The sequence below is a fragment of the Eptesicus fuscus genome, chromosome 11 (assembly GCF_027574615.1).
Source record: "Eptesicus fuscus isolate TK198812 chromosome 11, DD_ASM_mEF_20220401, whole genome shotgun sequence".
In the NCBI taxonomy this organism is placed as follows: domain Eukaryota; kingdom Metazoa; phylum Chordata; class Mammalia; order Chiroptera; family Vespertilionidae; genus Eptesicus; species Eptesicus fuscus.
The window spans coordinates 84,072,975-84,100,787 of NC_072483.1; the positions used below are offsets into that span (position 1 = coordinate 84,072,975).

A 27,813-nucleotide genomic window follows, 5' to 3' on the forward strand; every position below is an offset into this window, starting at 1 on the left:
CAAAGATATAATCATAATCATTCTAACTAGCCCAATCCCTTGAATGCTTTTACTGATTTGGGTTTTAGCATGATGCCTACGGCATACACAGAAATGCAAGATGTAACAATCCTGAGAGTTGTGACTGTTATAACACATGGCTGTCAACCAGGCTGCTGTTCACATATCAAACACCATCTTTTATAAATAAAGATTTCTCTTTGGTGTTCTATGTCCTGGTTTATTCCTCACACATACCAACATTTTATTTTTGCTCAGCTTGTTCTTCCCTTTACCCCCCATTCTTGATGAGTATTACCTTTTATAAAAAGCCCCTTTAGATTACTTTAAGAATTATTTTGTGCCCTAGTTTGGCTCAGTGGATAGAGCATTGACCTGTGGACTGTAGGGTTCCAGGTTCAATTCAATTCCAGGTTGTGGGCTTGATCCCCAGTGTGGGGCAAGCAGGAGGCAGCCAATCAATGATTCTCTCTCATCATTGCTGCTTCCATCTCACTCTTCCTCTCCCTTTCTCTCTGAAATAAATAAAAATGTATTTTTTAAAAAACAAAAAGAATTATTTTGTTGCATCTTTCAGAATTGCGAGTAAGTAAATGAAGTTAGGGACATGATTTCTTTCTTTCTGAAGAGATGCCTAATATTTTTGCTCACCTAATTTTAAAATTCTGAACACAAAACCCAGCTTTATTTAAATAAATTCAGAGGCAGAAAGATAGCAGAAAAGGAAAAAAATGCAAGTCCAAAAGAGCAAGAGAAACATAGAGTGAGATTCTTAAATTGGTCCATCTAATCACTGCCTTACAAAAGGCTGTTTCAAATGAATAATTCACAACTCTCACTTTTCAGATATGCTTATCAAAAACAGTAATCATCAAACACCAAATAAAATATAGAAAGGGCCAAAGGTTCTCTACCTAAAATAGAGATCACAGAACTGCCTCAAAATACCAAGAAAATATTTTTATTTGTATTACAAAGACTAAAAATGATGACATAATAAAGTTAACAGAGTTGATGTCAAGACACAAGTAGGTTTGAAAAGCTATAAATGAGTAATCACTTTGTTTCACTAAACCTCTGTTCATCCTCGATTATCTTAGGGAGCATCTCTGGCATACTCTTGACTGAATCTTAAGGACGATGTATCCAGGTGATCCAACTGTGATTCCTTTCCATTAGTCCTCATTACCTTTCTTCTTCTTCTTTTTCTTTTTTTTCTCTGGACTCTGAAAATAAACAATAAGAATGCTTTTGAAAGAGTTGTGAATGTATGGATAATAAATTTTTCCTCATACAAAGCAAAGTAGATCTATTTCTCTTAAAAATAAATTTAAGAGAAAATTAAAATTAACATTTTAAAATATAAGAGCCATCTCTAAGAAAGCTATCTGTACTAGATCATATTCTCTCCCTTACTCAAAGCAAATCCATTTGTAATGAGTCTAATTTTGAGAAACAGTCTTTTAGAGTATTGGTAATCACAAACAAACATACAGGAACCGCTGTGCTGGTGCATGGTTCTTCCTCAGAAAGCGGTTCTTCCTTAATGTGTTTCTTCTTATCCTTTTTCTTCTTCTTCTTCACAGATGTCTCCTGTTCTTCTACCACTAGTACTCCTTCTTCTTCTTCTTCTTGCTCTTCTTTTTCTTCTACTTCAACTGAATAGGGTAAATGTCAAGATATAACAATTAACATGTTATCAGACCTCAGTCCCCCCAAACCGTTTGAATCTTAGTCTCCTCCTGTCATTCTGGTCAATCATCCAGAGTTCATTAACACTTACCTAGTGCAAAACCACTAACTTTACAAATGATATAAAGCTCAGAGATAAGTAAATTACCCTTGATCATGTAGCTATGCATAGAAATTAGAATTAAGACAGATCATCTCATCTGCAAATCCACTGTTTTTGGGAAGATAGTGAATTACATCAGAAATGATTAAGAATTTGTGCTATGGAGTTAAAACGTGTATTAATTCAACCTGAGCAGTGGCCCTGAGTGAATAGTTTAACTTCTGTAAACTCAATTTCCTCATCTATAAAGTGTAGCAATGCACATCTCAATGGACTACTAGGGTATAATGAGATAACACATGTAAAATACTTAACACATTAGAAGGAAGATTCAGTAATAGGTAGCTATCATCAAGACACAGTCTTTTTACACAGAATCAGTGCAAAGGATAAAAATAAAGCAGGAAGGGCCTTGTGGGTGTGACTCGGTTGGAGCACGGATTGTCCAATGCAACAAAAAGCTTACGAGTTTGGGGTGTGTGTGTGGGGCAACAGACCAATGTTTCTCTCTCTAAAATCAATAAACATATCCTCGGGTGGGAATCAAATAAATTAATAATGAAAGAAAGAAAGCAGGAAGAGGAACACTGAGGAAGGTGATGCATGTGGACATTTTACACAAAAGTTGGGCAAACCCCTAAAAGAAGGGAATGCATAATGGATGACTCTGGCCCTGGTTGGTGTTGCCCAGTGGTCAGAGTGTCAGCCTGTGTACCCATTGTCTCGGGTTGATTTCCAGTCAAGGGTACATGCCTGGGTTGCAGATCGGATCCCCAGACCCAATAGGGGTCTTCTGAGATGCAACCAATTGATATGTCTATCTCTCTGCCCCCACTCTCTCTAAAAAAAATCAATGGGGAAAAAAAAAATCCTTGGGTGAGGATTAATAAAAACAAACAAACCAACACCCCCCCTCCCCCAATGAATCTTGAGGTAAATGTTCCTGGTAGAAGAAATGCTAAGGTTATTTTAGAAGAAAGGGGTAGATGGCAGGTTCAATGAATAACAAGAAGAGCCAGTGTGGCTGTTACGTTAAGAAGTGGTAGGTATGAAAAAAAAAAAAAAAAAGAAGTGGTAAGTATGATAGATGGTTAGATTGTGGATATATTTTCAAAGTAGAATCAAGAAGATCTGCTGCAAGAATACAATGGGTTATAAAAGAACACAATTCAAGGACAAACAACAGAGTGGAAGTGACAAGAATCCATAAATGTTAAGTTTGAAAAGCTTATTGGGTATATAAGTGAAGATACATATCTGGAGTCTGGTACTTTCAAAAGCTACTAATAAACTGAGAGAGCTACTTATTGTTCAATAAAAAAAAACAGAAGCATAGGAGTTAAATAAGCATATAGTTAAATAATGTTTTCTTCATCTAGGGCAGGAGCCCACATTTGTTCACGGTATACTTTTGACCACTGAGCTATTTAGAAACCAAAAATTCAATCAGTCATTGCTTTAATGCCTGTCTTTCTAGACTATGTGGTAGGCACTCAATATATGTCCAGCTAATAAAAAGGGATACTTGCTTTCCAACTTTGCAAGACAGACTAGTATACTGGAGAGAACCTTTTTTTTCCTTTTCTTTTTAATATTTTTATTGATTTCAGAGAGGAAGAAAGAGAGAAATACCAGTAAGAGAGAATCATTGATCGGCTGCCTCCCACACGCCCCCCACTGGGGATTGAGCCTGCAACCCAGGAACATGCCCTGACCTGGTATCAAACCAGTGACCTCCTGGTTCATAGGCCAACATTCAACCACAGAGCCACGCCAGCCAAGCCCCGCCCCCCTTTTCCTTTAGATTTCAGAGAGAGAGAATCATCGATCAGCTGCATTTTGCACGCCCCCTACTGGGGATCAAGCCCACAACCCAGGCATGTGCCCTGACCGGGAATCAAACCACGACCTCCTGGTTCATGGGTCTACGGCTCAACCACTGAGCCACACCGGCCAGGCTGGAGAGCACCTGTTATTTTTATATATTTTTCATTTATTATTATTTATTTATTTATTTTAAACATTTATTTATTTTAGAGAGAGAGGGAGGGAGAGGGAGAGAAAAAGAGAGAGGAAGAATGGGCGAGAGAGAGACATCGTTGGTTGATTCCTTTATGTGCCCTGACAGGGGGTTGAACCCACAATCTTGGTGTATGGTGATGATGCTCTAATCAACTGAGCTACTTGGCCAGGACTATTATTTTTAAAAATATATTTTTAGCCCTACCCGATTTGGCTCAGTGGATAGAGTGCCAGCCTGCGGACTAAAGGGTCCCAGGTTCAATTACAGCCAAGGGTACATTCCCGGGTTGCGGGCTCCACCCCTCCCCAAAGGGGGCATGCAGGAGGCAGCCTATCAATGATTCTCTCTCATCATTGATGTTTCTACCTCTCTCCCTCCCCCTTCCTCTCTGAAAAAAAATAAATAAATAAATAAATAAATAAATAATATATATATATATATATATATATATATAATTTCAGAGAGGAGGGAGAGAGATAGAAACATCAATGATGAGAATCATTGATTGGCTGCCTCCTGCATGCCTGCTACTGGGGATTGAGCCTGCAACTCTACATGTGCCCTGACCAGGAACCGAACCATGACCTCATGGTTTATAGGTGAACGCTCAACCACTGAAACACAACAGCCTAGTTAGAGAACACCTTTTATTTTTTTAGTTAATCCTTACTTGAGGGTATTTTTTTTCCACTGCTTTTCAGAGAGAAAAAAAAAGGGGGTGGGGGCAGAGAGAGAAACATCTATGTGAGAGAGACACATCAACTGGTTGCCTCCTGCACTGGTCCTGACTGGGAGCAAACCCTCAACCCAATCCTTCGGGTTAGATCAGGCTAACGTTCTAACCAGTGAGCAACGCCAGCCAGGGCCAGAGAGCCCTTTAAACAGCATTACTATGATGGTAGGCTAATAGTATATTAGCACTCTAGTCCATTCAATGTAAAAGAAACGATGAAAAACACCTCTGCTGGCTTAATCCTACACTTAACCATATAACAAAAAGATCTAAATAACCCATTTAGAAACTGCATGTTTTTTCCCATTTTAAGCTGATTCTCAAAATAGTTCATGTGGTAGAAACCAAAGTTTTGGTTTGATATACTTAGTGTAATATACAATTCCACATGTTCATAGAAATGAACCCCTATGAAATCTGAAATTTAACAATGTCCTAACTATTCTCAGAGAACACGATGGCTTATTAAAATAACACTAAATTTCAATATGTATGATTTCACAGTAAGGTTCAATGGCACAGATTTTACCAAGACTTATGAAGTCTGTACTTAAGGAATAAGAGTATAAAGGATATTTAAAAAATTCAAACTAACCTTTAATTTTAACCTTAGCTTTTTTTGCCTTCTTTTCAATTATTTCATCCTCTTGATCTACCTGTTCTATCTTGCGTTTTTTAGAACAGGTTGGCAGTGTGGAGTCACCAGAAGGATCATAAGTCTTCACTTCACTGAAAGAGTCAAGGAGTTTAAGAAAATCTCTACAAATATCTGTAACTAAAATAATCGTAGAGAGATTTAAAAGAAATGCTATTAGATAACATATAAGCATAAAATGCTGTTTCAGTTTAGTGGCTTTGGGGCAGTTTATGAAAACTAAGTTTCCAAAAAGGTAAAGAGTGTTTTAATATTTTCCAGGTAGGTTAATCACACTTCAAGAGAAGTGGTGAGCTAAATGAATTCTGAATCAAGTGACTATAATGTAGAAAAATATTTAGCCCTGGCTGGTGAGGCAGTTAGAGCATCATGGGTTTGATTCCCTGTTAAGGGCATGTACCTGGGTTGCAGGTTCGATCCCCGGCCCTGGTCGGGGTGCATAGAAGAGGCATTCTCTCTCATATCCATGTCTCTCTCTCCCGCTCTCTCACCCCCCTTCTACTTTCTCTAAAAATAAATAAAAAAATATCCTCCAGTGAGGATCAACTAACAAACAAATAAACAAATACATAATTTCAATTAGCATGGGGGAAAAAAATCTCTTTACAATATAAAGTAATTCAATGAAAACCAAACCAAATGATTTCAATCGAGTTTAATACAGAAGGCTCATCTTAAGAACCCAAGAGGTAGAGGGACAAGAGGGGGGTATCTATGCATAAGTCCTTAAAACCCAATGACTGCTTTGGTTCTAACGTAGCAGAAAGAAAAAAAATGAAAGGAGTGCCAAATATGTGACGTAAATCTCATAATTAGTGTTTTAAGTGCATGTGATTAAATTTATAAGCATAGAATATTAAAAATTTATACAAAACAAGCTAAAGAACTGTCTGTTTCTTAAGTTGACTTGCAGGCTAATGACTAACTTTTAGAGGTTAAAAATTAAAAACATAATTTAAAAACCAAGATCCACATTTGTCAACTGAGGAATTTGGAAACTTTATGAACTATAAAAGAAAACATTAATGCCCAGCCAGTGTGGCTCAGTGGTTGAGTAGTGACCTATGAACCAAGAGGTCATCAGTTCTATTCCCAGTCAGGGCACATGCCCGATTGCAGGCTTGATCCCCAGTAGGGGATGTGCAGGATGTTACTCATTGATGTTTCTATCTCTCTATCCCTCTTCCTTCCTTTTTCTCTAAATTAAATAAAAACATATTTTTTTTAAAAAAGAGAAAACATTAATGTCCATACTGAATACATAAGGTTTCTTTCCAGAATAAAGGAAAACTATTTTTCTGAATATGTATATTTAAATATATATACTTATAACTGTGATATACTATATATTGCTTTCCCCGCGCACTTCTTATTAAAATTCTTAAAGAATCGCTTCTTGGCCTTTTGGCTAAGATCAAGTGTAAAATTCTTAAAGAATTACAAGATTCCTAAAAGTAGAATTTATGAGTTAATGACTAGAAAAATTTTTAAGGCTCTTGATGCGTACTGTCTAACTGCTTCCCAGAAAAGCTGTCCTGCATGCTACTTCCATCATCACAACCTCACCAATATTAAGCATCACCTCAAATAATTACCAGAACACCTCTCCCCACACATATCTTTTATAAATTTTACCGTTAGGTCTGAATACTTCATCATGTGTCTTAGCCATTTTTAAACTTTTGTCTCTTTTGTAAAATATACATGTTGATTAACTCTGAATTTCCTTTTTGATAAATTGTATACTATACAGGAATTATGAATGCTAAATATTTACTATCAATATTTGGAAATGAGTAGGGTAAATATTTTAAAAAGCCAAAACAAATATATAATGTGTACTTATTACAACAACATAAATGTGCGTATTTGATTAAAAAACAGGACTGAATATGAAAAACTATAAATGGCAAAAAAAAGGGGTGGTGGTGGCATTGAGGTGCTTCAGTTTATAATAATAATAAAAAAAAAAAACTGCTGTCAACAGTTAACATTTAAATAAGTAGGAACTGTTCATCCATCTCCCTCACATGTACTCACCTTTTATGCTCATATTTTTCTGCTTTTGCTAATGCCTTTCCTGTCCCGCTTATTTTCCTTATCTAAGAAAAGAAAAATTATTTTCTAAGATAAAATCTTATAGTATATACTCTAATACATCAATTCTTATTAAACGTAAGGGAAATTGTCAACAGTAGATACAAAAAGAATATATGAGACATACTAAAACATATCATAAAACAAAACTGTTTAAAGGGGTCAATGGGGAAAAAAAGGGACATATGTAATACTTTAATAAAAACAAAACTGTTTAGCAGGTGAACTAAGTTGATTAACTTTTAACAGATAACACTTCTGCAATAGGCAGGGTATGTTTCTTACCCCTCTATCTTCAATGGCCCTCAACCTGGCCTCTAATTTGGCTCTGTTCTCAACTCCCATCGCAGAACTGGAATCTTCACCAAAAGCATCATACCGGATAGCCAAAACAGTTTTGGCTGCCAACATTCGAGAAATCTAAATAGAGAACTTGAAGTTAGAAACATTCATGCTAGGATTTTCTTTAAACCAGGAATTACAAAAGCATTTTCAATCATACACCTCAAGCCACCTATCTTATATTTAAATCTTTGCTGCAATATAATGGCTAACTGGTTATATACAACCACCATCATTTTGGTGGATAAAAAGATCTTTAGTAGTTATGTCTAAAACCAGTTCAAACTATTCTGCTAATGCCCTCCTTTAGTTTTTACTCAATGATATTAATTCTACACAATGAGGACAACCAGAAAAAGTGCAGCCCCTTTTCAAGCTAATTAACATTTTCATTTTAACAAACTCTTTATTTCTCCTATCACTTTGCTCTGAATTTTATAAAATTTTAGTTTCTTTTAAAATATGTGCCCTGTTTTTCCAAAATAAATAAAATATGTGCCCTACAGAATAGACACAACATCACTGCACAGGGCTATTCTTTCTTATAATTCGTAAAATTACAAAATTGATGCCAAGTTGGTTTCCTGCACAAGAACACTTTTGATGTACCCCTTACCAATGGGTAAATTCTATGAAAATACTGACACAGGAAATAAGATGGCTTTAACAGGACCAAAATTACTTTCTTTAAATCTGTTCTTTTAGTATACAGAGTGCTTTTTTAAAATTTAAAGAATTCACCATTCTCTATTTAATGAGAATAGAAAGATTCATTGCATACTATAGAGTATGAGGAAAAATGAGTTGCTTGGAGAAGAAAAAGAGAGAAAAGTCTACCTCAGGAAAACTCTAACTCACCTTTCCTTTGTGTTTGGGACTTGTCTGGCCTACGAGCGAAGCATGATAAATGAGACCATACTTAGGGGTATCCCGTCTAGACTTCAGAGCTCTGAAGAGTGCCTTTTCCGCTCCAAGAATCTGAACTGTGGAAGCTGCATGTTTGGCCAAATTCAAAAGAGAACCTTCAAGAGAAAAGAAGTAGCTACAATCACTTTTTGATTATTTCAAAGTTCCATGCATTAAACACAGAACTTACAGTTTGGTTATTATAGCCACCAGAACAGAAATCTGATGTAATACAAAAATTTTCTAAGTCTAGAATTTCCTAAAAATCCTGATGCCTTAGCATTTGTGATTCTTCCATTAGCATCACAAGCAAAAGTATATGATGAATGTCTGTGACAAACTGAAGATTGAGCTTGTTCAATTTTACATATTTGCCTGAAAAATGGTTTTATTATTTTGCATTACAATTAGCATACCACAAGGTCCTATATAATAATAAAAGCCTAATATGCTAAGTATCCGGTCGTTCGTTCAACCAATCAAAGCGTAATACGCTAATGATATGCTAAAGCCGTTCTACCGCATGATATGACGTGCACTGACCACCAGGGGGTAGACGCTCTGACTGATAGGTGAGCTTGCTGCAATGTCCGGCCAACTGGGACTGAGCAAGACGGGCCAGACACACTCTGGAGTTCTCCCACAGTCCCTCCCTGGCTGTCCAACCTCCCACATCCCTCCCTAGCCCTGATCGTGCACCCGTGGGGTCCCTCGGCCTGGCCTGCATCCTCTCGCAATCTGGGCTGAGGGACCCCCTCCCCAGAGTGCACAAATTTTGTGCACTGGGCCTCTAGTATAAATATCAACATATATATTTACAGACAACCATCAATCTAGTCTCTATTTTTTGAGATTTTGGATATCAAATATACTTCAGATATGAAAAAACAACAATCCCATAAGAGTAAATGGAAACTTATTAGGACATCTTATAGAACCATGTGATAAACTCCAAACACTTTTATTTACCCCTAGTTAAGATATGGATGAGGAGATATGCTTATTGGTACACAAATTGGGTATGAAAAGTTGCTGCTTTGTTAGATCTGCTACAAATTTAGATAAACCTATGAAATTCTGGATGCAGACAACAAAACCATCCTAAATGATTCCATCCTTACAACTGGGGATATTTGATGACATATTTAACCAATGAAGTATCTATTCTAGTATAAATTGTCTGCTGTGATTTTTCAAAACTACTCAAATTTTGACCCAGTTTTCAAATTTTCTTTCTTTTTTAAATCCTTACCTGAGAACATGCTTAGGAGGGAGGGAGAGAACGAGAAACATCAATTAATTGCCTTCTGAATGTGCCCCAACCAGGGATTGAACTTGATACCCAGGTATATACCCTGACAGGGAATCTTACTGGGAGCCTGTCGTTATATAGGACTATCGATGTTCAACCAATTGAGCCAGTGTGGCCGGATAATTTTATTTTCCAATTAAAGTTGACCTTCAGTGTTATTTTGTACTAGAGGCCCGGGGCACAAAATTTGTGCACGGAGGGGGATTGTCCCTCAGCCCAGCCTGTACCCTCTCCAATCTGGGACCCCTCAAGGGATGTCTGACTGCCCGTTTAAACAGGCAGTCAGACATTCCTCTCACAATCCAGGACTGCTGGCTCCCAACTGCTTGCCTGCCTGCCTTCCTGATTGCCCCTAACCGCTTCTGCCTGCCAGCCTGATCACCCCCTAACCACTCTGCTGCCAGCCTGTTTGCCCCCAACTTCCCTCCTCTGCCAACCTGGTCACCCCTAACTGCCCTCTCCTGCAGGGTTGATCACCTCCAACTGCCCTCCCTTGCAGGCCTGGTCCTTCTCAACTGCCCTCCCTTGCAGGCTGGGTGCCTCCCAACTGCCCTCTCCTGCTGGCCATCTTGTGTCCACATGGGGGCAGGATCTTTGACCACATGGGGGCAGACATATTGTGTGTTGCAGTGATGATCAATCTGCATAGTACTCTTTGTTTAGATAGGATAGAGGCCTGATACAGGGGTGGGGGCCAGCTGGTTTGCCCTGAAGGGTGTCCCTGATCAGGGTGGGGTACCCTTGGGGCGTGGGGCGGCCTAAGCGAGGGGCCTGTGGTGGTTTGCAGGTGGGCCACACAAGCGGAGGCCCTGGTATCTGGAATTTATTTTCCTTCTACAATTGAAACTTTGTAGCCTGAGCGGAGCCAAGCCTGGGGCTCCCTCCGAGGCCGGCAGCCATTTGTGTTGGGGTTATAATTGAAACTTTGTTGCCTTAAGAGGGTGGGCCTGGCCAGGGTGTGTGGAAAGCTTTGCTTCCCCTGTTGCCGGCGGCAACCCTGGCCTGCTCTCTCAAGCTCCATTCTGCCACCATTTGTTTGAATTTGTTTACCTTCTATAATTGAAACTTTGTAGCTTGAGTGGAGGCTTAGGCCTGGCAACGGCTGGCGGAAAGCTTGGCTTCCTCTGTTACCTAGGAAACCTTGCTCTCTGTGGCTGTAGCCATCTTGGTTTGGGTTAATTTGCATACTCGCTCTGATTGGATGGTGGGCATGGTTTGTGGGCGTGGCTTGTGTGTCAGAGGTATGGTCAATTTGCATATTTGTCTATTATTAGAGAGGATTACTTTTGGGTGTACAATAATCATATACTTTATAAAATGTTCACCAGTATTTCAAGTACCAACCTGGCACCATACATAGTTACAACAGTACTAGAAGCCCGTTGCACGAAGTTTCGTGCAATAGACCTTCCACCTTCCTTCACCTGGCTGCCGGCACCAGTTTTCCGCCAGCCACCGGCCGATCGGAGCGCCTCCAGCCAGCACGATCAGCCACCCCGAGAGGAGCTCCGATCGATCGGCTGGTGGCCAGAGGAAAACTGGTGCTGGCAGCCACGCAATCGGCCACCCTGAGTTCCACCACCAGTGCCTTCCCGCTCCATTGGTCCTCCCGCAGTGCTGGCCATTGGCTAGCCCAATTGGCCACCCCAAGTCCCGCCCCCAGCCTGCCGCCGGCCCAATCGTGGGCATAGCGGAGTGATGGTTATTTGCATACTTCCCTTTTATTAGGTAGGATTATTGACTATATTCCCTATGCTCTACTTTTACTTCCTTGGGACTATCTTGTAACTACCAATTTGTACTTCTTAATTCCTTCATCTTTTTCACCAAGCCTCCGAACCCTCCTGGTAACCATCAGTTGATGACTTTTTATTATTATAAAATGTTAACTGATTGCATCCTCCTGTATTCACCTGATTATTCTAATTAACAGCAAACTTCTGACAATGGACAAGTGTCTCAGAAGAGGTAGTGACTAAAGATGCCTTCATTATCCCAAAGGAAATCAGGCATACAAGTAAAAATCATCATCGAACACTGGTCCTTAGCCCTCACCCACGTATTACCTAACTGTATTATCTAAAATTTAATAACTGTAGTTTTAAAAAAAAAAATCCTTGCTAGAAAAAAACTCAATATCCATATTACAAATTACATTACAATCATCACCTGCATGAGCAATGAGCCGTGCTCCAACTAATTCTCCAACCATGACTGTGACATTGGGTGCAATGGCCATCATTCGATTTTGTAGGTATTCATAGAGCTGGGTTCTATACTCTGAGATTTCAATCACCTAGTATAAGGAACAAAATGATTAACTCATAAATGATTAAGAGTACAATTTAAAATTTACAAGTCTAAAACCTCAGAGTCCTATATCTACCATAGAACTAATCATTGCATACATCAGTTACCTACAAGAGGGCTACTGTGAAGATTTTTATGACATACCTAGGAGCCCAGCGTGCGATTCGAAATCATGCTGCGCCGCCCACCCTCGAGTCACCGGTCCGGCCCTGCCTTGCTCCCTGGGCCCTGCAGCAGCCACAGCCACTGCTGATCAGGTCCTCCCCAGCACAGGTACGTGGAGGCACCTGCCACTCTGCCCCCAACGCTGCGCGCACAACCTCCTCCTGTCCCATCAACCCATTACGGTATCCCAGTTAATTAGCATATTTCTCTATTTTATATACATAGATAGATGTATGTAAACAACTTAATACTAGTAAACTGAAAATGATAGCCAAGCTCTAGCTGGTTTGGCTCAGTGGATAGAGTGTCAGCCTGCAGACTGTAAGTGTCCCGGATTTGATTCTGGTCAAGGGCACATGCCTGAATTGCGGGCTCGACCCCCAGTAGAAGGCATGCAGGAGGCAGCCGATCAAGGCTTCTCTCTCATCATTGATGTTTCAATCTCTCTTTCCTCTCTCCCTTCCTCTCTGAAATTCAATAATATATGTATGTAAATAAAGTATTAGCCAATATTACTGTTTTTAAAAACCTCCAAGGATTAGACATTTGTGTCACCCTCTGATTTTTGTACAGCTATTTCCAAAGGAAAGGGGGAAAAAATCACTACAGGCTATACACATAAAAGTTAAAATAACTCAAGCTATCCTTCTCTGCCTTCTTAATGAATTTATAATCATTATTCTGACAACGAAAAAACACAAATAAATTAGTACTTAAAAAAAAAAAAAATCCTCACCTGGGGACATGTTCATTGATTTTTAGAGAGTAGGGAAGGGAAAGCAAGAAGGAAACACCCATGTGAGAGACAAACATCAATTGGTTGCCCTCCGCACATATCCGAGACTGCGGCTGGAAATCAAACCCACAACCTTTCGGTGTATGGGACAACACTCCAACCAACTGAGCCACACTGGCCAGAACAGCATTCTTAATTTCATTTTAGTATATATTTCCCCCTTTAAGTATATAAATCAAGATGGCATCAGATGAGGTAGTGACTGAACACCCTCATATTTATTTATCAGGTGAACAATTAGTTTAAAAATCATCACTGCCATCAGAAAATTATTACAGTGCTGGTACCACCACAACTAGTTTCTCTATATGCAGTTTACCTGAGTGCAGAGATGCAGAATGTTGCAAATATCTTCTTCTGAAACCTCTGTTCCCATAGATATCTCTGCAGCTGCTTTTACTTCTGCTTCAACTTCCTCTGGCAGTAATTCAGAAAGTTGGGCCGAGGCATAATTCTTCCTATCACCTATGGAATGTTTGCAGGGGACGAGGGAGAATCACTTTTGAATAAATTAAAAAGCCACCGAACAGTCAAAAAAAGGGTAGAGATAAGCCAATGAAAAAGGTGCCTAAACAAAAAACAAACAAATTTGGCCTAGTAATTTTCTTTATGTAAAGGTTTAATTTTAGGGAATTTTAGAGAGTAAAACCTCTCCCCATCACCTCCCTCAAGAAACAAATAGATAAAAAACCCACCACCAACACAAAGCCCAAAATATCCCCTTCAATAGAACTAACATTGTGACAGACAATTGGTAGTTAAGGTTATATAGAAGCTAGGACCATAAATTCTTGGGACAATAAAATGGCAATATAATGAGCCAAGTAACTCACTTATTAATATTCAGCATCTTCTACTAATATTCCTCTATTATTGATATAGACTATAACACTAACAATACAGATAGCAATAGTTTTTAATATTAATTATGATATTCCCCAGTCTATAGTTGCCCCTATTAATGGCAAATTCATTATGAGACATATTCACCAGAAGAAGCCATTTAAAGAAAAATGAGAGATCCACGTTCTGTTGCACAGGCCTTCAAAATAAAAGTTAAATTTGTTTTGAAATCTAACAGATATCAATATGGCCACACACCTAAAACATAATTTTAGTTGTAAAAAATTCTGGGAAGCTTGTTAAGAAAAAAACTTATAATTCAGATTTTTCAATGCCTTAAAGCATAAAGTTAACTCACCAACTTTCTGCAAACACTTGCAGTATGTCAAATTATCTGAAATTATTTTTCCTAATTCCGGGAAATGCCAGCCATACCATTCTCTACACCGCATAATGTAGTTGTTTAATTCTTTATCCAAATCATCCAACAAGGCTGCAGCAGATTACAAAAGAAAACAGGATTTAAAAGCGTTTTTAAAATTGTGGTAAATACACATAAAATTGATCTCACTTTAACCATTTTCAAATGTACATTTCAGTGGCATCAAGTACATTCACAATGTTGTGCAACTATTAGAGAACTCTTTCATCATCCCCAACTAAATCTCTGTACCTATTAAAGAACTCTCCATCCTCACCTTCCCCCAGGCCCTGGTAATCTGTTCTATTGTCTTTATGTATTTGCCTATTCTAGAAACCACACAAGTCTTTTTGTGTGTGGCTTATTTCACTTAACATGTTTTCAAAATTCATCTCTGTTGTAGGTAGCATGTACTAGAACTTCATTCCTTTTTAAGGATGCTTATTTCATGGTGTGTATATACCATTATGTTTGTCCATTCATCTGTTAACAGGCATATGGTTTATTCCTATCTTTTGGCTATTGTAAATAATGCTGTATAAACAGGGGTATATAAGTATCTGTTTGAGTACCTGCTTTAAATTCTTTTGGGTATATACCCAGAAATGCAATTGCTGTTTAAAGGACTTTTTAAAATTGAAAAATTAAAAGTGGTATTTCAGCCCTGACCAGTTTGGCTCAGTGGATAGTGTTGGCCTGCAGACTCAAGGGTCCCAGGTCCGATTCCGGTCAAGGGCATGTACCTTGGTTGCGGGCACATCCCCAGTGGGGGCTGTGCAGGAGGCAGCTGATGTTTCTCTCTCATCAATGTTTCTAACTCTCTCTCCCTCTCCCTTCCTCTCTGTAAAAACATCAATAAAATGTATTTTTTTTTTAAAGTGGTATTTCAAAAAAATCACTTAATACGGAATGACCTATTATAAAACCAGGTGACAAAAGCAAAACAGCACAATACAGTTCCCATATATAGTTTTAGCATTTTCCATGGAAGACAAATGAACTGGTTTACACTGGTAACGTCATTCACATTATTTCCAACTAGTCTAAATTATGGGTAGTTTTTCCTTTTTCTATTCTGCATTTTCCAATTTCTTATTAAGAGTTTTAGTTATGCCCTGGCCAGTGGGACTTAGTTGGTTGAGTGTCGGTCCCAGCACCAAGAGGTCACTGGTTCGATTCCCAGTCAGAGCACATGTCCAGGTTGTGGCCTTAACCCCTGATCCCTCAATCCCTGATCAGGGGTACATGTGGGAAGCAGCCAATCAATGATTTTTTTCCCCCTCTAAAATCAATGAAAAAAAAAACATATTTAAAAGAAAAAGGGAGAGAGTTCTAGTTACTCTCTTTCTCAACAGAATTATAAAAGATACAGTTTTAATAGTAGGGAAAAAAAACCATGCAGAACAGAGTAGACCTCACATTTACTATACTTACAAATTGCCTGAACAATCATTGTGTCCACTTTATCAGCACTAAATTTCAATCTATACCGGGACAAGCTGGGAAGAAGGAAGATAAATTACTAAGATAGCATCTATAAAAAGGATTTATTTAACACCTTAAAACTTATAAAACCCAAATCCCTCCCTCAGAGCTAGTTTTACTTTTTCTACATGGGAAAATCAGTTGCAACACCAGAAAATACACATTTGAGAAGAAAATAATACATCTGTCCTGCTATAACCTATAGTTCTGTAACATTCATTTATGAATGACAACTAGAATAATGCTGTATAGTACAGGTCATATTGATTCAGATTATTTTTACAGCATATTAATGTCTTATACCAGCAGGTAAGGAAAAAAAAAATGCAGCACTGTAACACCTGAAAACAGAAAGCCATGGAGGAATAATCCTATATAATAAAAGCGTAGTATGCAAATTGTCCCCTCAACCTGGAGTTCGACTCGGGGGCAGGGCCAGCCAGAAGGGAGGGAAGCCGCTAGGGACCCTACCAGTGCACAAATGTCCTCATCTGTAAAATGAGGGCACTACTATTGATTGTTATGAGAATCGTAGAATGTGCTTAGAACAGTGCTATATAATTGTTTATTAAGTAAAAGCCAACTTTGTTTTCCATTAAATCTCACCTGTGGGCCAACCCAAGACACATAGCCGCCATTTCACGTGGTTCTACCCCAGGTATTAATCCATCCATCTGTGATCGAATTCCCCTCATAAGTTCATTAACAACAGGACTATGGATGCAACTGAGATTCAGCTTTTCCTATAAAAACAAGAAACATTTGTATTAAATAAATAAAAGCTATAAAAAGTTAAATACAGTTTAACCTAGTTCTGTGTCTTATTGGTGTGAGAAGTCTTTTACTACCTTACATTATTTATCTTCTTTTAAAAATTATAAAAGTAATTTAAAAAATTATAAAGGTAACATACACAGATTTTAATCAATAGCGCTCTAGGACAAGTGAATAAAAAGCAAAATGTTGAGCCTTAAGCCCTTTTCCTACAGATAAATGTTAGCATCCCTTAAGTACTGCCAAATACACATATACATGTGCTAACCAACACCAGCATTTTGGGCCATACCACTCTGAACTTGTCTGATCTCCAAATATATACATGTTAATTAATATGTATGTGTACATACATATAAAAATGTTCATAATACAGTTTAAGTTTTTACACACCCCTTACAAACAGGATAATAAATTTTGTTTTCCATACCTTCATTTTGTCATACTGAGTGTATTTGCTAACTCCATCATACAAATCTACAGTTCTAGTTCATCAAATACAAATATACAAAATTGTATATATTGCATGTTTAAGAAAAATACTTAGAATGCATATGAGTAATATTCAGTGTAAATTTTTTTAAATGGAGAAACTGAAAAGAAAAAATTAAAAATACCCATAATCACACCATTAAGCAATTTGCTGTTCTGCATGACTGTTTATATACTTATTATGCTAAAAGTTAATGATAGGTTGCCTTCTGCACATCCCCTACTGAGGATTGAGCCTGCAACCCGGGCATGTGCCCTTGACTAGAATCAACCCCGGGACCATTCTGTCCACAGGCCAATGCTCTATCCACAGAGCCAAACCAAAACCAGCTAGAGCTAAAAGTTAATTTTTTTAACAGAAAAAAAAATAAACTAAGAATGAAGGTAGAGACTGACACCATCACAGAAAACTTCATGACCTGATAGTATTAGAAATAATCTATTTACACAAACCTCTTCAATTCATGATCCTGGCTTTAAAAACACTCAAATCTCTAACTTTCCTACCTAAAAGATCTACAACATAAAATAATTCCAAAGATCAAACTATCACAACTGGCTCTTAAATGGTTCTGCTTTTCATTTTGGAGAGCCTACTTTTCTGGTCTTTCCTTCCACTCTCACTTTGTTTAACCTCTAGCGACTCTACCCCCTACTAAAGTTTTCTAACAAACACATACACTAAAAAAGAAATGTCATGACTCCATTAACGTTGGGGGAAAAAATGTGCCTATACCAAAATATGGCAGGATATACACAAATGGTTAACAGACAATCTCTAGGTGGCAGGATTAAAGCTATTTTTTTTTTTAAATCTTTTTTTGGTGTATTTGAATTTCCTACAATGAACATACATGCTTATTAGCTCTGATAATCATATCGAAATCAATTATGTAGCCTAGGGAAAAAGATAAAATATGAGAACTTATAACGAACAACTCAGTACAAAGGCCAAGCTTTGAAGTCACTACGCTGTATGGTGAGTTCTGATTAGAAGCATGAAAGAAAAGAGTAACTTTACCTTTATGACCCCTCCTAGTTTAGCATCAGCTACAGCCAGGGGTTCATGGGCTTCTTTCACTATTTTCTTCAGAACTTTTTTTAGTTGCTTGTTGATTTTGCCCTCCATCAGAGCTGTGAATGCTTTTCAGGGAAAATAAAAACAAAAGAGTATAATGCTCAAATTTTTAACTGTAAGAAGTTAAGATCTTATTTAAATTTAAAAAATAAAACAAAATATACACTCCCTTTCAAAAAGGCTAAATTTAACATGGTTCTACAATGAAATGATCAACATGTTTTACAAGTTACACATTTCATAACCTCATCTGATCTTGCCACCCTCGTTTCTACTCCAGAACCAGGAGTTAAACAGAAGGTCTGCTGCTATGTAAGCATATCGAAGTGGGGCCTAACCTTTGCTAATTCCCAATCCACAGGTGTCATGGGCTTATAAACCTCCAACGATGGAAACGTTATTACAAAGGCAGCCTGTTCAATTTTGGGACAGCTTTCATTTCGGTTAAGCTTTAAATCTGTGACTTTTATAACTCTCACCTTCCTTAGACCTACACTTAGATCTTCTGGACCCACATGAACAAACACCTCTTTTGATATTTGTCTGGGTTTTAGTTGAATTTAATGTATGCCTGGCAGGAAAGAAGTTTGTCATAATTTCGAAGGCCAAGCATTTAGTCATGCAGATACTTGCTCTTTCTTCCTGACAACATCTCTATTCATTTGAATTACACATCAATTTCATTTGTTACCTGGGAATATGAAAGGTGAAGACGAAAACTTTTGGCTACCACACAGCTCTCTACATTCTAAAAAGCTAAGATTCAACCTATTTTTTGCTGGGATCTAACCTTTTACATTTTGTATAATATTGACTCCTTAATAATTTACCTTTCTAATAAGAGTTGTATTCTTTCCTTATATAATTAAAAACTTCTACGGGGGTGGAGTAGAAAGGGTCAATGGGGAGAAATTAGGGGACATATACTTTAAAACTTTCTACTCTCTATTCTAACATTTATATTTATCCCCCCTTTATAAAAAAGTTCGTTAATTACTGTTCATATGTACTTTTAAAAGATGACATGTAGAGATGGTGACAGGGAAAGGGGAACTGAGTCTTCCCTCTACTTATCTTCTCTACTGGCCACTGTTCAGCATCTCCTAAGTAGTTCTCACTTCATCCAAATGTAGGTTGACCCAAACTTTACTGTAACTATTTTGAAGACATATCTTAAAAATCTGACCCAGAGTAAAAATAAACCTTTTCATGCAAAAGTCATATTTGAACTTCTGGGACCAGTATAAATTCACATTACACCCCATCAGATGCTTTCTTACAATATGGAGTGTTAACGCATAGTCTGACATCTGCAACCACTGAGTTTTGGTTCTTATAACAGGCAGTAGGAAGTTTAATTCTCAGCAAGAACTCTACTCTTAGTAATAAGGCAATGTTAAAATTTCTGGTAAAACAGATGGGAAAAGGCAATGTAGAGGTTTCTATGACCAGATTCCTGATAGAGCTTTCTACTTTCATTCATTTACCCCAAAATATTTATGTGCTAAAATCTAGGGATTTGAGAGCAAACAACAGTCTCTGCCTTCATGGAACTTAGATTAATCCCTAAAAGATTAAAGAGGTTATATACAAAAAGAAGTTCAAAAGAGTCCACTCAGGATCAGGGCTTGCAGCTTTTTATAACTCTATGTGACGAATGCATCCGAATGCATTTACCCATATTTACTTTTAAAGCTATGATGTACAGAACTATATTTTAAAAAATTCCCCAGGTAAAAATTATCATAGTTGTGCTTTATGGCGCTATAAGGCTTTTATTACCAATTTAGCAGCCCTAGAACCATTTTTAAAAATTAAAAAAATTGGCCCATTGTTGGGTCTTCCTTCAGCTAACCCATCTGCCAAGATTAGGATGGCACATTAATAATCCAGCATATTTATTTAGTTGGATTCCTAAATTTCACAAGAGAACTACATCCTTCTCCTGTGGCTGATGAACCAAATTATTTGGGTCTGTCAAATTCATTAAGACACATCCTTACTTATGGGCCTTCATTTTCAAATTATACTTCAAGTAGTTGGCTGATTTGATATAGAATCTAAGTAAATGAAAAATTTATGATTAGGGTTTTATATCTGGTCTTGTGTCCCCTAATATTAAAAAAACAACGTGTAAAACTAACTGCCTACTGAAGCCAAGTCAAGTTAATAAACCCTATTACCGTATGTCTGTTGTCCCATCAGGACTAATTGAAGGATGAGCCATTCATTCTTCTAAAGCATAAAAAAATCACACCTCCTTAGGTAACAGCTCTTATGCCTCTCTGAGTTTCATAATAAATACACACAAACGTAAAGGTATTAGTTTTCCTAAAACTTTTAATAATGTTGTGCTTTTTCAAACTAAAAATGTGTTTCCTTGGAGAGCTGTTTTATTATTTCAACTGGGAATGCTGGCTATTCTCAACTTTACCATTATAGTAGAATGATCAGAGCTGTGTGCTTGACCACATTACCTTGGTCCCTTGTAGAACAGCTTTTACTGAATTGTGCTTTAGCATTATGCTGTTGGTTTCCACAGGGAGATCAATTTAACCACTTCTCAGCTCTCATCACATGGGGGGGGGGGAACCAGCCCTATGGTGAAAAAAGCTAACTCAATGTTGTCTCAGTGGTAGTGACGATTTGTTAGATCACTTAAATTCAGTTCTGAAAAGAATGCATCATTGACAACATTGAATAAGGTTAACTCAGGCAACTGAAGCAAACAATTTTTTAATAAGGATAACAAATTGCCAAGATTAAAAACAAAAAAGTTAGCCTTTGACTTTACCTGCTAATGCTTCTGCTGTATCCTGAAATTTCTCAAAATGTTTTAGCTTAACTCTAGAAGAAAGAAAAAAAATGTCATGCAGGCACGCTGATTTCTGTAAAAGCCACGTATTTAGGAAAGGGTGTCGGGCTGTTTCCAAAGCATGCACTGATAAAACAAATGTTCCTGTCAAAGGGTACCAGGGTGCAAAGTTAGATATTCTTCACAAAATGACCAGTTCCTCTAAACGTTAGCCTACTAATGTTCGGACTATTATAGAGAAGGTTGTAGGCTTTGAAGGAAACATAGAACAGGAAAGAGGTCGGCTACCACATCTAAACCACAGGAAAGATGCTAAAGCTTCAACATAACCTCTGTTGTTTAACGCTAGACTCAGATGCCTAAGAAAAGACATAAGAGTCTGTCTTTCCAGTAAAAATACCATTAAACAACTTATTGTCAGATCTGATTCCTGTCAACCTTATTTTAATTTTACTCCCTTCTTTCTCCCACACTTATGTGCAGAGTAACATCATTTCATATGGAAACAAAGATATTTAATCCATTGCTGTCTCAGTGGTAGTGACGAATAGTTGAGTGAGATCACTTAGATTCAGTTCCAACAAGAATACATCATTGACAACAATGAATCAAGTTAACCCAGCCAATTAAAGCATATATATCCCTTTAAAAAGAGAAAATTAGCCCTAGCCAGTTTGGCTCAGGGGATAGAGCATTAGTCTGGGGACTGAAGGGTCCTAGATTCAATTCCAGTCAAGGGCATATGTCCGGGTGGTGGGCTCAATCCCCAGTAGGGGGCGTGCAGGAGGCAGCCAATAAATGATTTTCATCATTGATGTTTCTCTCCTCCTCGCCCTTCCTCTCTGAAATCAATAAAAATATATTTTAGGAAGAGAGAGAGAGGAGAGAGGAGAGGAGAGGGAGAGGAAGAGGGAGAGGGAGAGGAAGGGAGGGAGGGAGAGAGAGGGAGAGGAGAGAGAGAGAGAGAGAGAGAGAGAGAGAGAGAGAGAAAATCAGTCTTCTATTGTGTCTAAAATATTATCTTAAGCAAGCTTTTCTTACCTGGTCAGAAACACCCTGTTGGCCCCTTAAATACACACCCAACAATACAACGATTTGAGGAAAAAGTAAGAATTTCATCTATCCTGTCTCACTTCACCCCTATTTGCAACCTTCTGCAGTGGCATTTGCTCATACCTCTCATATTTGCATAAATGCATATATAGATGCACAAGAACATGGCAAAAATGGGATCACATTATACAAAATCTGAAGCATGGTTTTCTCAGTATATCATGGACCACTCACTCTAGATTTGTAAGAGATCTATAGATATACTAAAATCTATTTAACAATTATAGTATCAATGAGCATTATTTCAGATTTGGGTTTTTGCCACTACAAATGCTGGAACTACGCATTTGTTTCTCTATTTAGTATGACATTTCTTTGGGTTCAACACTCTTTTATCTTTTAGCAAGCTTTAATCGTTTTTTTCTATTCTTGTGAGTTTTTATTAGCACTAGCAGGTGAATTATGACATGTCCCTTAGCACCCAACGACATAACCTAAACCCACATGTATCAAGGTATTAGTCAGGTCCTTCCTAGGACCACATTCACTAAATGGGTTATCTCAAAAGGTGATTCACAGATGGTGAAAGCCATCTTGACTACCCTGAGGAAAAGCCAGCTCTCTTACCACTCATTCCATAAGCTGGCATCAACATTACACTCTATTTTCCACTCCAGAGACCTTGGGGAACTCAGGCTACCTTTCCAGGATTTCCTAGCTAGTTATTCCTCCAGTGGGAGCTAGGAAGTAGAAGTCATAAAGAATGAATAAACTGCAAATTAAGTTAAAAAACATTTGAATAACACTAACTTAGAGAAACTAAAAGTTAAATCCATGCTTTTTGACAAATATTACTTTTAACAGAAATTTATACTTAATTCACAATCAGTTCGTGCTTTGAAAGAACTTACAAAAAAGTAATTTTGTGTTGCTGCCCAATCTAGTCTGAAACTAATACAAAGAGATAGCTTATGCTCCAAATAAGGAAATCTAATAATTAGGCTTATACCAATATCATTCCTGAAATACATTATAAAACAAAAGTTATGAATATAACAATTATGTGAAGAGGGGAGGGGTATGTAAAAAGAACCCCTAAAGATGTGAAATGCTACATTCTTATTTTCAAGATGACTTACATTTTATTTGCTTTCTCTGGAGTTTCAAATTCTTTCCACAAACTATCAACCTCTTGAAGTTTCTTCTCATTCAAAACCTGTAATAAACATTTAAGTAATTTTTAAAAATAGCACAGCTTAGCCCTTGACAGTTGCTCAGTGGTTAGAGTGTCCGCCCTCAGACTGAAGGGTCCTGAGTTAGATTCCAGTCAAGGGCACATACCCGGATCCCCAGCCCCAATAACAATCACTGTTTCTGTCTCTCTCCCTCCCTTCCACACTCTCTAAAAATCAACGAAAAAATATCCTTGGGTGAGGATTAACGATAAATAAATAAATGCACAGCTTAGGCACCCATATACACCTACACACTTCAAGTACAACTGCATATGTGAAATGAGGATGGTATAAGTTATTTTTTTCCTCTGAAATAATGAACCAGTTTTCTTACCCAGTATAAAATTTTCAAATTAGTAGCTCAGGTAGCACATTTAAATAACTGGATGGAATTCAGATCTAGTGGTGGTGGTGGTGGGGGATGTCTTTGCTGAAAACTTTCTATTTTTAAGGACACCTTAACCCCTTCAAAAAGCATATCTTATTAATAGACTTTCTTTAGAACACTTTTAATATACCATTATTTTACACTGCCAATTAAACTGACCTGCTGTCAACTGTAAGACATCCTAATTTCAAGGATGTTAAATGGGAGGTGGGGGATGAGGGGAAGAATGTATTTTAAGATTGATCCTACCCTATCTTGTACTTGAGTAGTCGACTTATCACAGAGTATTGGTCAGGGTGTAGAGAAATAACTTTTATTCCCTCTTGATTTAAGTGAAACTAAGAGAATTTCTTGAAGGCAATTTGGTAGCATCTATCAACATAAAATATGCATATCCTATATGATCAATTAACTACTTTCTATAGAATAAATTTTGTTATTTACTGCTAATCATCCCAACATGCAAGTATTATGGATTTCTTTAAAACTAAGATGCCATCAATTGTAAGACACATCCTGACACAGGAAAACTTAAAATGCAAAGAAAAAAAGGGGCACTTTAAATCTAAGAATCAGTTATTAACATCTAGGGATATATTCTTTAAGACTCTTTGACTGTGTGACATTTTATTTGTGCATACCACACACTTAGCATACCATGGATGTAATTTTAGGTTTTAACAACCTAGAATTGCTGTGTATGAATATACCATCATTTATGCTTTTATTGATAAATATTTAGGTTATTTATAAACTTTCCTTATCCTTCAAAACATTTTTGTATACACACATGTTGCATTTTCATAGAACAAGCTACTGGAAGTGGAGCTCAGAAGAGTGTCTGGCACTCAATTTACCTCATTCTTCCTAACATTTCAATAGCCTCCCACTGAAGCCTTAACCTCAAACTTTACCTACTTAAAACAACCTAATCTCAACTCGATTATCATCAACCCAGATTTCTCCCCTAGGTAGGCTTCAAAACTTGAAATGACGATTGTATTTCCACGTATAAACATCGCAAGCTTCATACAGCTAACCTGTAACTCTTTAGTGCCCGCCCCCCACTAAAAACGCAACAACCTGTTTCTCTTCTCTTCCCTATCATCACGCACCCACTTACTTACACCAAAACCCCATTCAAGCCATCGGCCAATCCCGTCAGTTCTACCTTTAAAATTCTCCGATGATCATCTTCACATCACCCTTAATCAAAGCATCTTTAGCTTGTCTAGTTTAATGCAAAACCACCCTTGCTTCCCTTCCTGCAGCCCTGTAATCCAGTCATACAGCACAGGCAATTTTTTCCTCTCGTTAAAAACTTTTCAGCCATCCTTCAAAACACTCAGGATAGCCCTAGCCGGTTTGGCTCAGTGAGTAGAGCATCAGACTGAAGGGTCCTGGGTTCGATTCCGGCCAAGGGCACATGCCTGGGTTGCGGGCTCGATCCCCAGTGCGGGGTGTGCAGGAGGCAGCCAATCAATGATTCTCTCTCATCATTGATGTCTCTATCTCTCCCGCTCCCTTCCTCTCTGAAATCAATAAAAAAAAATATATTAAAAAAAAACACTCAGGATAAAACCCGAACTCCTTCATAACCTTTAAAAGTGTAATATGGCCTCTGTTCACCTCTCTAACCGGGCCAAACCCTCTAACCCAGAACCCTGCACCCCAAAGAGCGAGGCCACGTGTTCGCCGAAACACGCCGCCTCCCGGGCCCAAAGCCTTCCCCCTCCTTTCAGGGCAGGGGCGCATAAAAGGCACCCATGCTCCCCTGAGCAGTGTCATCCCCCGCGTCAGTCTTTCCTTCTCCCCGCCGGTCCAACACCCGCCTTCCCCCTCCAACGGCTCAATCTCCCCCCTACCTTAAAGATGGCGTAGCCGACGGACGTTTCAAACAGCACCAGCATGGTTAGGCCGGGTCAGGGCGCGGCGCGGCCCGCCGTGAGCGCTTATCCTAATGGAGAAAGACCAGACTTGCGGCCCCCCGAGCCCGCAAGGCCGCGGCTGGCCAAGCACCAACGCGCACGCTTCCCTGCAGAGCACCAGCCCACGTTGCCTAGAGGTTCCACACTGCACTGCGTGCAGGACGCGCGAACGCGCTTCTCCTTCACCGAGGATTCTGGGAGGCAACGCGCTTCCGGCGGGCGGCGAGACGCATGAGGCGTACGTGACGTCACTTCCGCAATATTCCCGCCACGGGGGAGGGGCGGGAGAACCACGGAATTGTCGCGAGATTTTGCAAGGCGCCGCGTCTTTCTGCCTGTAGACGGCACAGCAATCAAAATGAAACTTTGCTTGTGATTATTTTTAAGCCTCGCCTGTGAAATAGTCCCTGTGTGTCTCGGTGTCTGCCTCAGGCCACATGTAACTTGAGAAGTGCAAGCCGCTAGGCTGTACTCCTTCCTGCCTTGAAGTCCTCAGGATGACAGTTTGGGAGTCCCAGTGTCTGCGAGCTCTCCTGATGGTTCTTTCTGGCCAAAGTGACTGTTTTGCACAGATGTGTTTCAAATTTATGTGGGCCTCTCCCCCCACACACACACTTTTTTTTTTTAATGCAATGACTCTAGGGTATGAATGTAGATGTTCTGTTCTTTGATGAGAGTAATTGATAACCGGAACGGTGAGCCGAGGTGTTTTCCCGGTGTCGTGTCTCGGGATGCTGAAGAATGAGCTACGCGGACCAGAAGATGTAAGCAAAAGTGTGGAGAATTTATGACAAGCAGATTCAGACTCCCCAACGGGGAGGGGGCCCAAAGAATGGGATGCCAGCAAAGCAAGTCGTCCTAGGAGTAGATCTGTGCTACCAGCCTGCTCCCTATCTATCTATGTCACCCCCTGATTGAGTCCCTCAAGGTGCCCAGCAACGAACCTGCACCTTCTGTTTCTATGTGTACGTACACCTTGTTTATTGCAGGCCCTCCCTTGGTTTCCCATGCCTCCCGCTCTCTATCCAAAAACATTTTATTTTATTTTTTTCCCAGCATGGTTGGTTTCTGTTATTGGGCTTACTTAAACTGCCGTGTCTGCCCCCTGTCTGTGTTCCCACTGGATCCCTGCCCTATCTGCCTGCGTTTCAAGCTAACTCCTCTCATAATTTGCTTTTCTGATAACTTTCAGTCTCCTTGACTGGTTTAAATACCCCAATTCTTACACAAGTCTGGCTTCCAATAGCAGTAAAATTTCTTTTCTCACTTCCCAGTCCCAATTTCCAGATTGCCTGCAAATATTAACGAACAACCTCCTGGAAGTTATGGAACACTAGGTAACTTGATTTTCACAAGCAGCTTTACAACCGGGCATCAAGAGAAATGAAAATTCTGAACTAAGTAACACAAAAAGGTGAAAGTCAGGGGGGGATCAAGGGGTAGGGGATCTATGGTACAGACAAGAGCATGACTGATTATACCATAGGATCCAGTGTGGTCAGGGAAACAAGAAACCAAAATGGCTTGATTGGGAGAGGGGGGTAGGGTGGGGTGGGCAGATTAATTGGAAACACTGTGTCTCTTTATATTGTTGTATAACTTTATACTTTTTGGGGTCTAGTGTCCTTAATGGCAGTGCATCTGCTAAAGAATGGAATCTGTATCTTTCACTTACTTGGATCCTTATAAGGAATAATGTGCTAGTCATGAAGTCAGATCTCATTAAGTGATTTGTAAACATTTAATGAATGAATATCTGCAAGAAGTAAAGTTCTTTTCCTTGTGTCCAAAGCTTGAACCCTTTACACAAAGAGAAGTGAAACTATTCAGTGAGAAACTTATTTATGTGGCATTTCCTAGAAGTTGTCTTTGCACAGTGCCCATATAATTAAATTAAGACAATAATTCAAATAGACAAGAGGTGACATCAAGAAGGAAACTAAAGGCTGGAGGTCACAGTTTGATTCCTGTCAGGGCACATGCCCGGCTTGTGGGCTCTATTCCCAAGTGTGGGGCGTGCAGGAGGCAGCCAATAAATTATTCTCTCTCATCATTGATGTTCTCTCTCTTTTTCCCTCTCTCTTCCTCTCTGAAATCAACAAAAATATATTTTAAAAAATAAACACTGGCCTGCTTCCACTAAGGGTAAACATGCATATCATACCCT

The 27,813-nt window shown here is 38.8% G+C and overlaps 1 protein-coding gene and 4 non-coding genes across 7 annotated transcripts; all 5 read right to left on the reverse strand.

The window, feature by feature from the left end:
* Window positions 1-945: 945 nt before the first annotated feature.
* On the reverse strand, window positions 946-25,828 carry NOP58 (NOP58 ribonucleoprotein). Of its 3 annotated transcripts, XM_008146454.3 has the most exons (15): window positions 25,584-25,828; window positions 23,235-23,311; window positions 21,022-21,074; window positions 18,171-18,292; window positions 16,490-16,626; window positions 15,833-15,897; window positions 14,336-14,470; window positions 13,454-13,599; window positions 12,033-12,159; window positions 8,504-8,667; window positions 7,589-7,723; window positions 7,247-7,308; window positions 5,147-5,280; window positions 1,495-1,658; window positions 946-1,226 (listed from the first exon to the last, which is right to left on the reverse strand). In XM_008146454.3, the coding sequence occupies exons 1-15, from the start codon at window positions 25,626-25,628 to the stop codon at window positions 1,176-1,178; spliced, it is 1,617 nt and encodes a 538-aa protein (XP_008144676.2). In that variant the 5' UTR covers window positions 25,629-25,828; the 3' UTR covers window positions 946-1,175. The 3 variants fall into 3 exon arrangements, with proteins under 3 accessions (XP_008144676.2, XP_028008878.2, XP_028008880.2); XM_028153077.2 differs by lacking the exon at window positions 21,022-21,074 and having other exon boundaries at window positions 25,584-25,827; XM_028153079.2 differs by lacking the exons at window positions 21,022-21,074; window positions 23,235-23,311; window positions 25,584-25,828 and adding an exon at window positions 20,705-20,809.
* LOC114233377 (small nucleolar RNA SNORD11) lies at window positions 11,818-11,901 on the reverse strand. Its single transcript, XR_003619531.1, has one exon. It is a non-coding gene; the product is annotated as a small nucleolar RNA SNORD11 (small nucleolar RNA).
* Window positions 13,313-13,398, reverse strand: LOC114233378 (small nucleolar RNA SNORD11B). Its single transcript, XR_003619532.1, has one exon. It is a non-coding gene; the product is annotated as a small nucleolar RNA SNORD11B (small nucleolar RNA).
* LOC114233376 (small nucleolar RNA SNORD70) lies at window positions 20,845-20,928 on the reverse strand. Its single transcript, XR_003619530.1, has one exon. It is a non-coding gene; the product is annotated as a small nucleolar RNA SNORD70 (small nucleolar RNA).
* Window positions 21,562-21,650, reverse strand: LOC114233374 (small nucleolar RNA SNORD70). Its single transcript, XR_003619529.1, has one exon. It is a non-coding gene; the product is annotated as a small nucleolar RNA SNORD70 (small nucleolar RNA).
* Window positions 25,829-27,813: the final 1,985 nt, after the last annotated feature.

Excerpts from the sequence above, each read along its gene's own strand:
- NOP58 (XM_008146454.3), bottom strand. The coding sequence starts at position 25,628 with ATGCTGGTGCTGTTTGAAACGTCCGTCGGCTACGCCATCTTTAAG. Across the intron at positions 5,281-7,246 it reads GAAAAATATGAGCATAAAAG|TGAAGTGAAGACTTATGATC; the intron begins GTGAGTACATGT and ends TGACTCTTTCAG. Across the intron at positions 1,659-5,146 it reads AGCTAAGGTTAAAATTAAAG|TTGAAGTAGAAGAAAAAGAA; the intron begins GTTAGTTTGAAT and ends TACCCTATTCAG.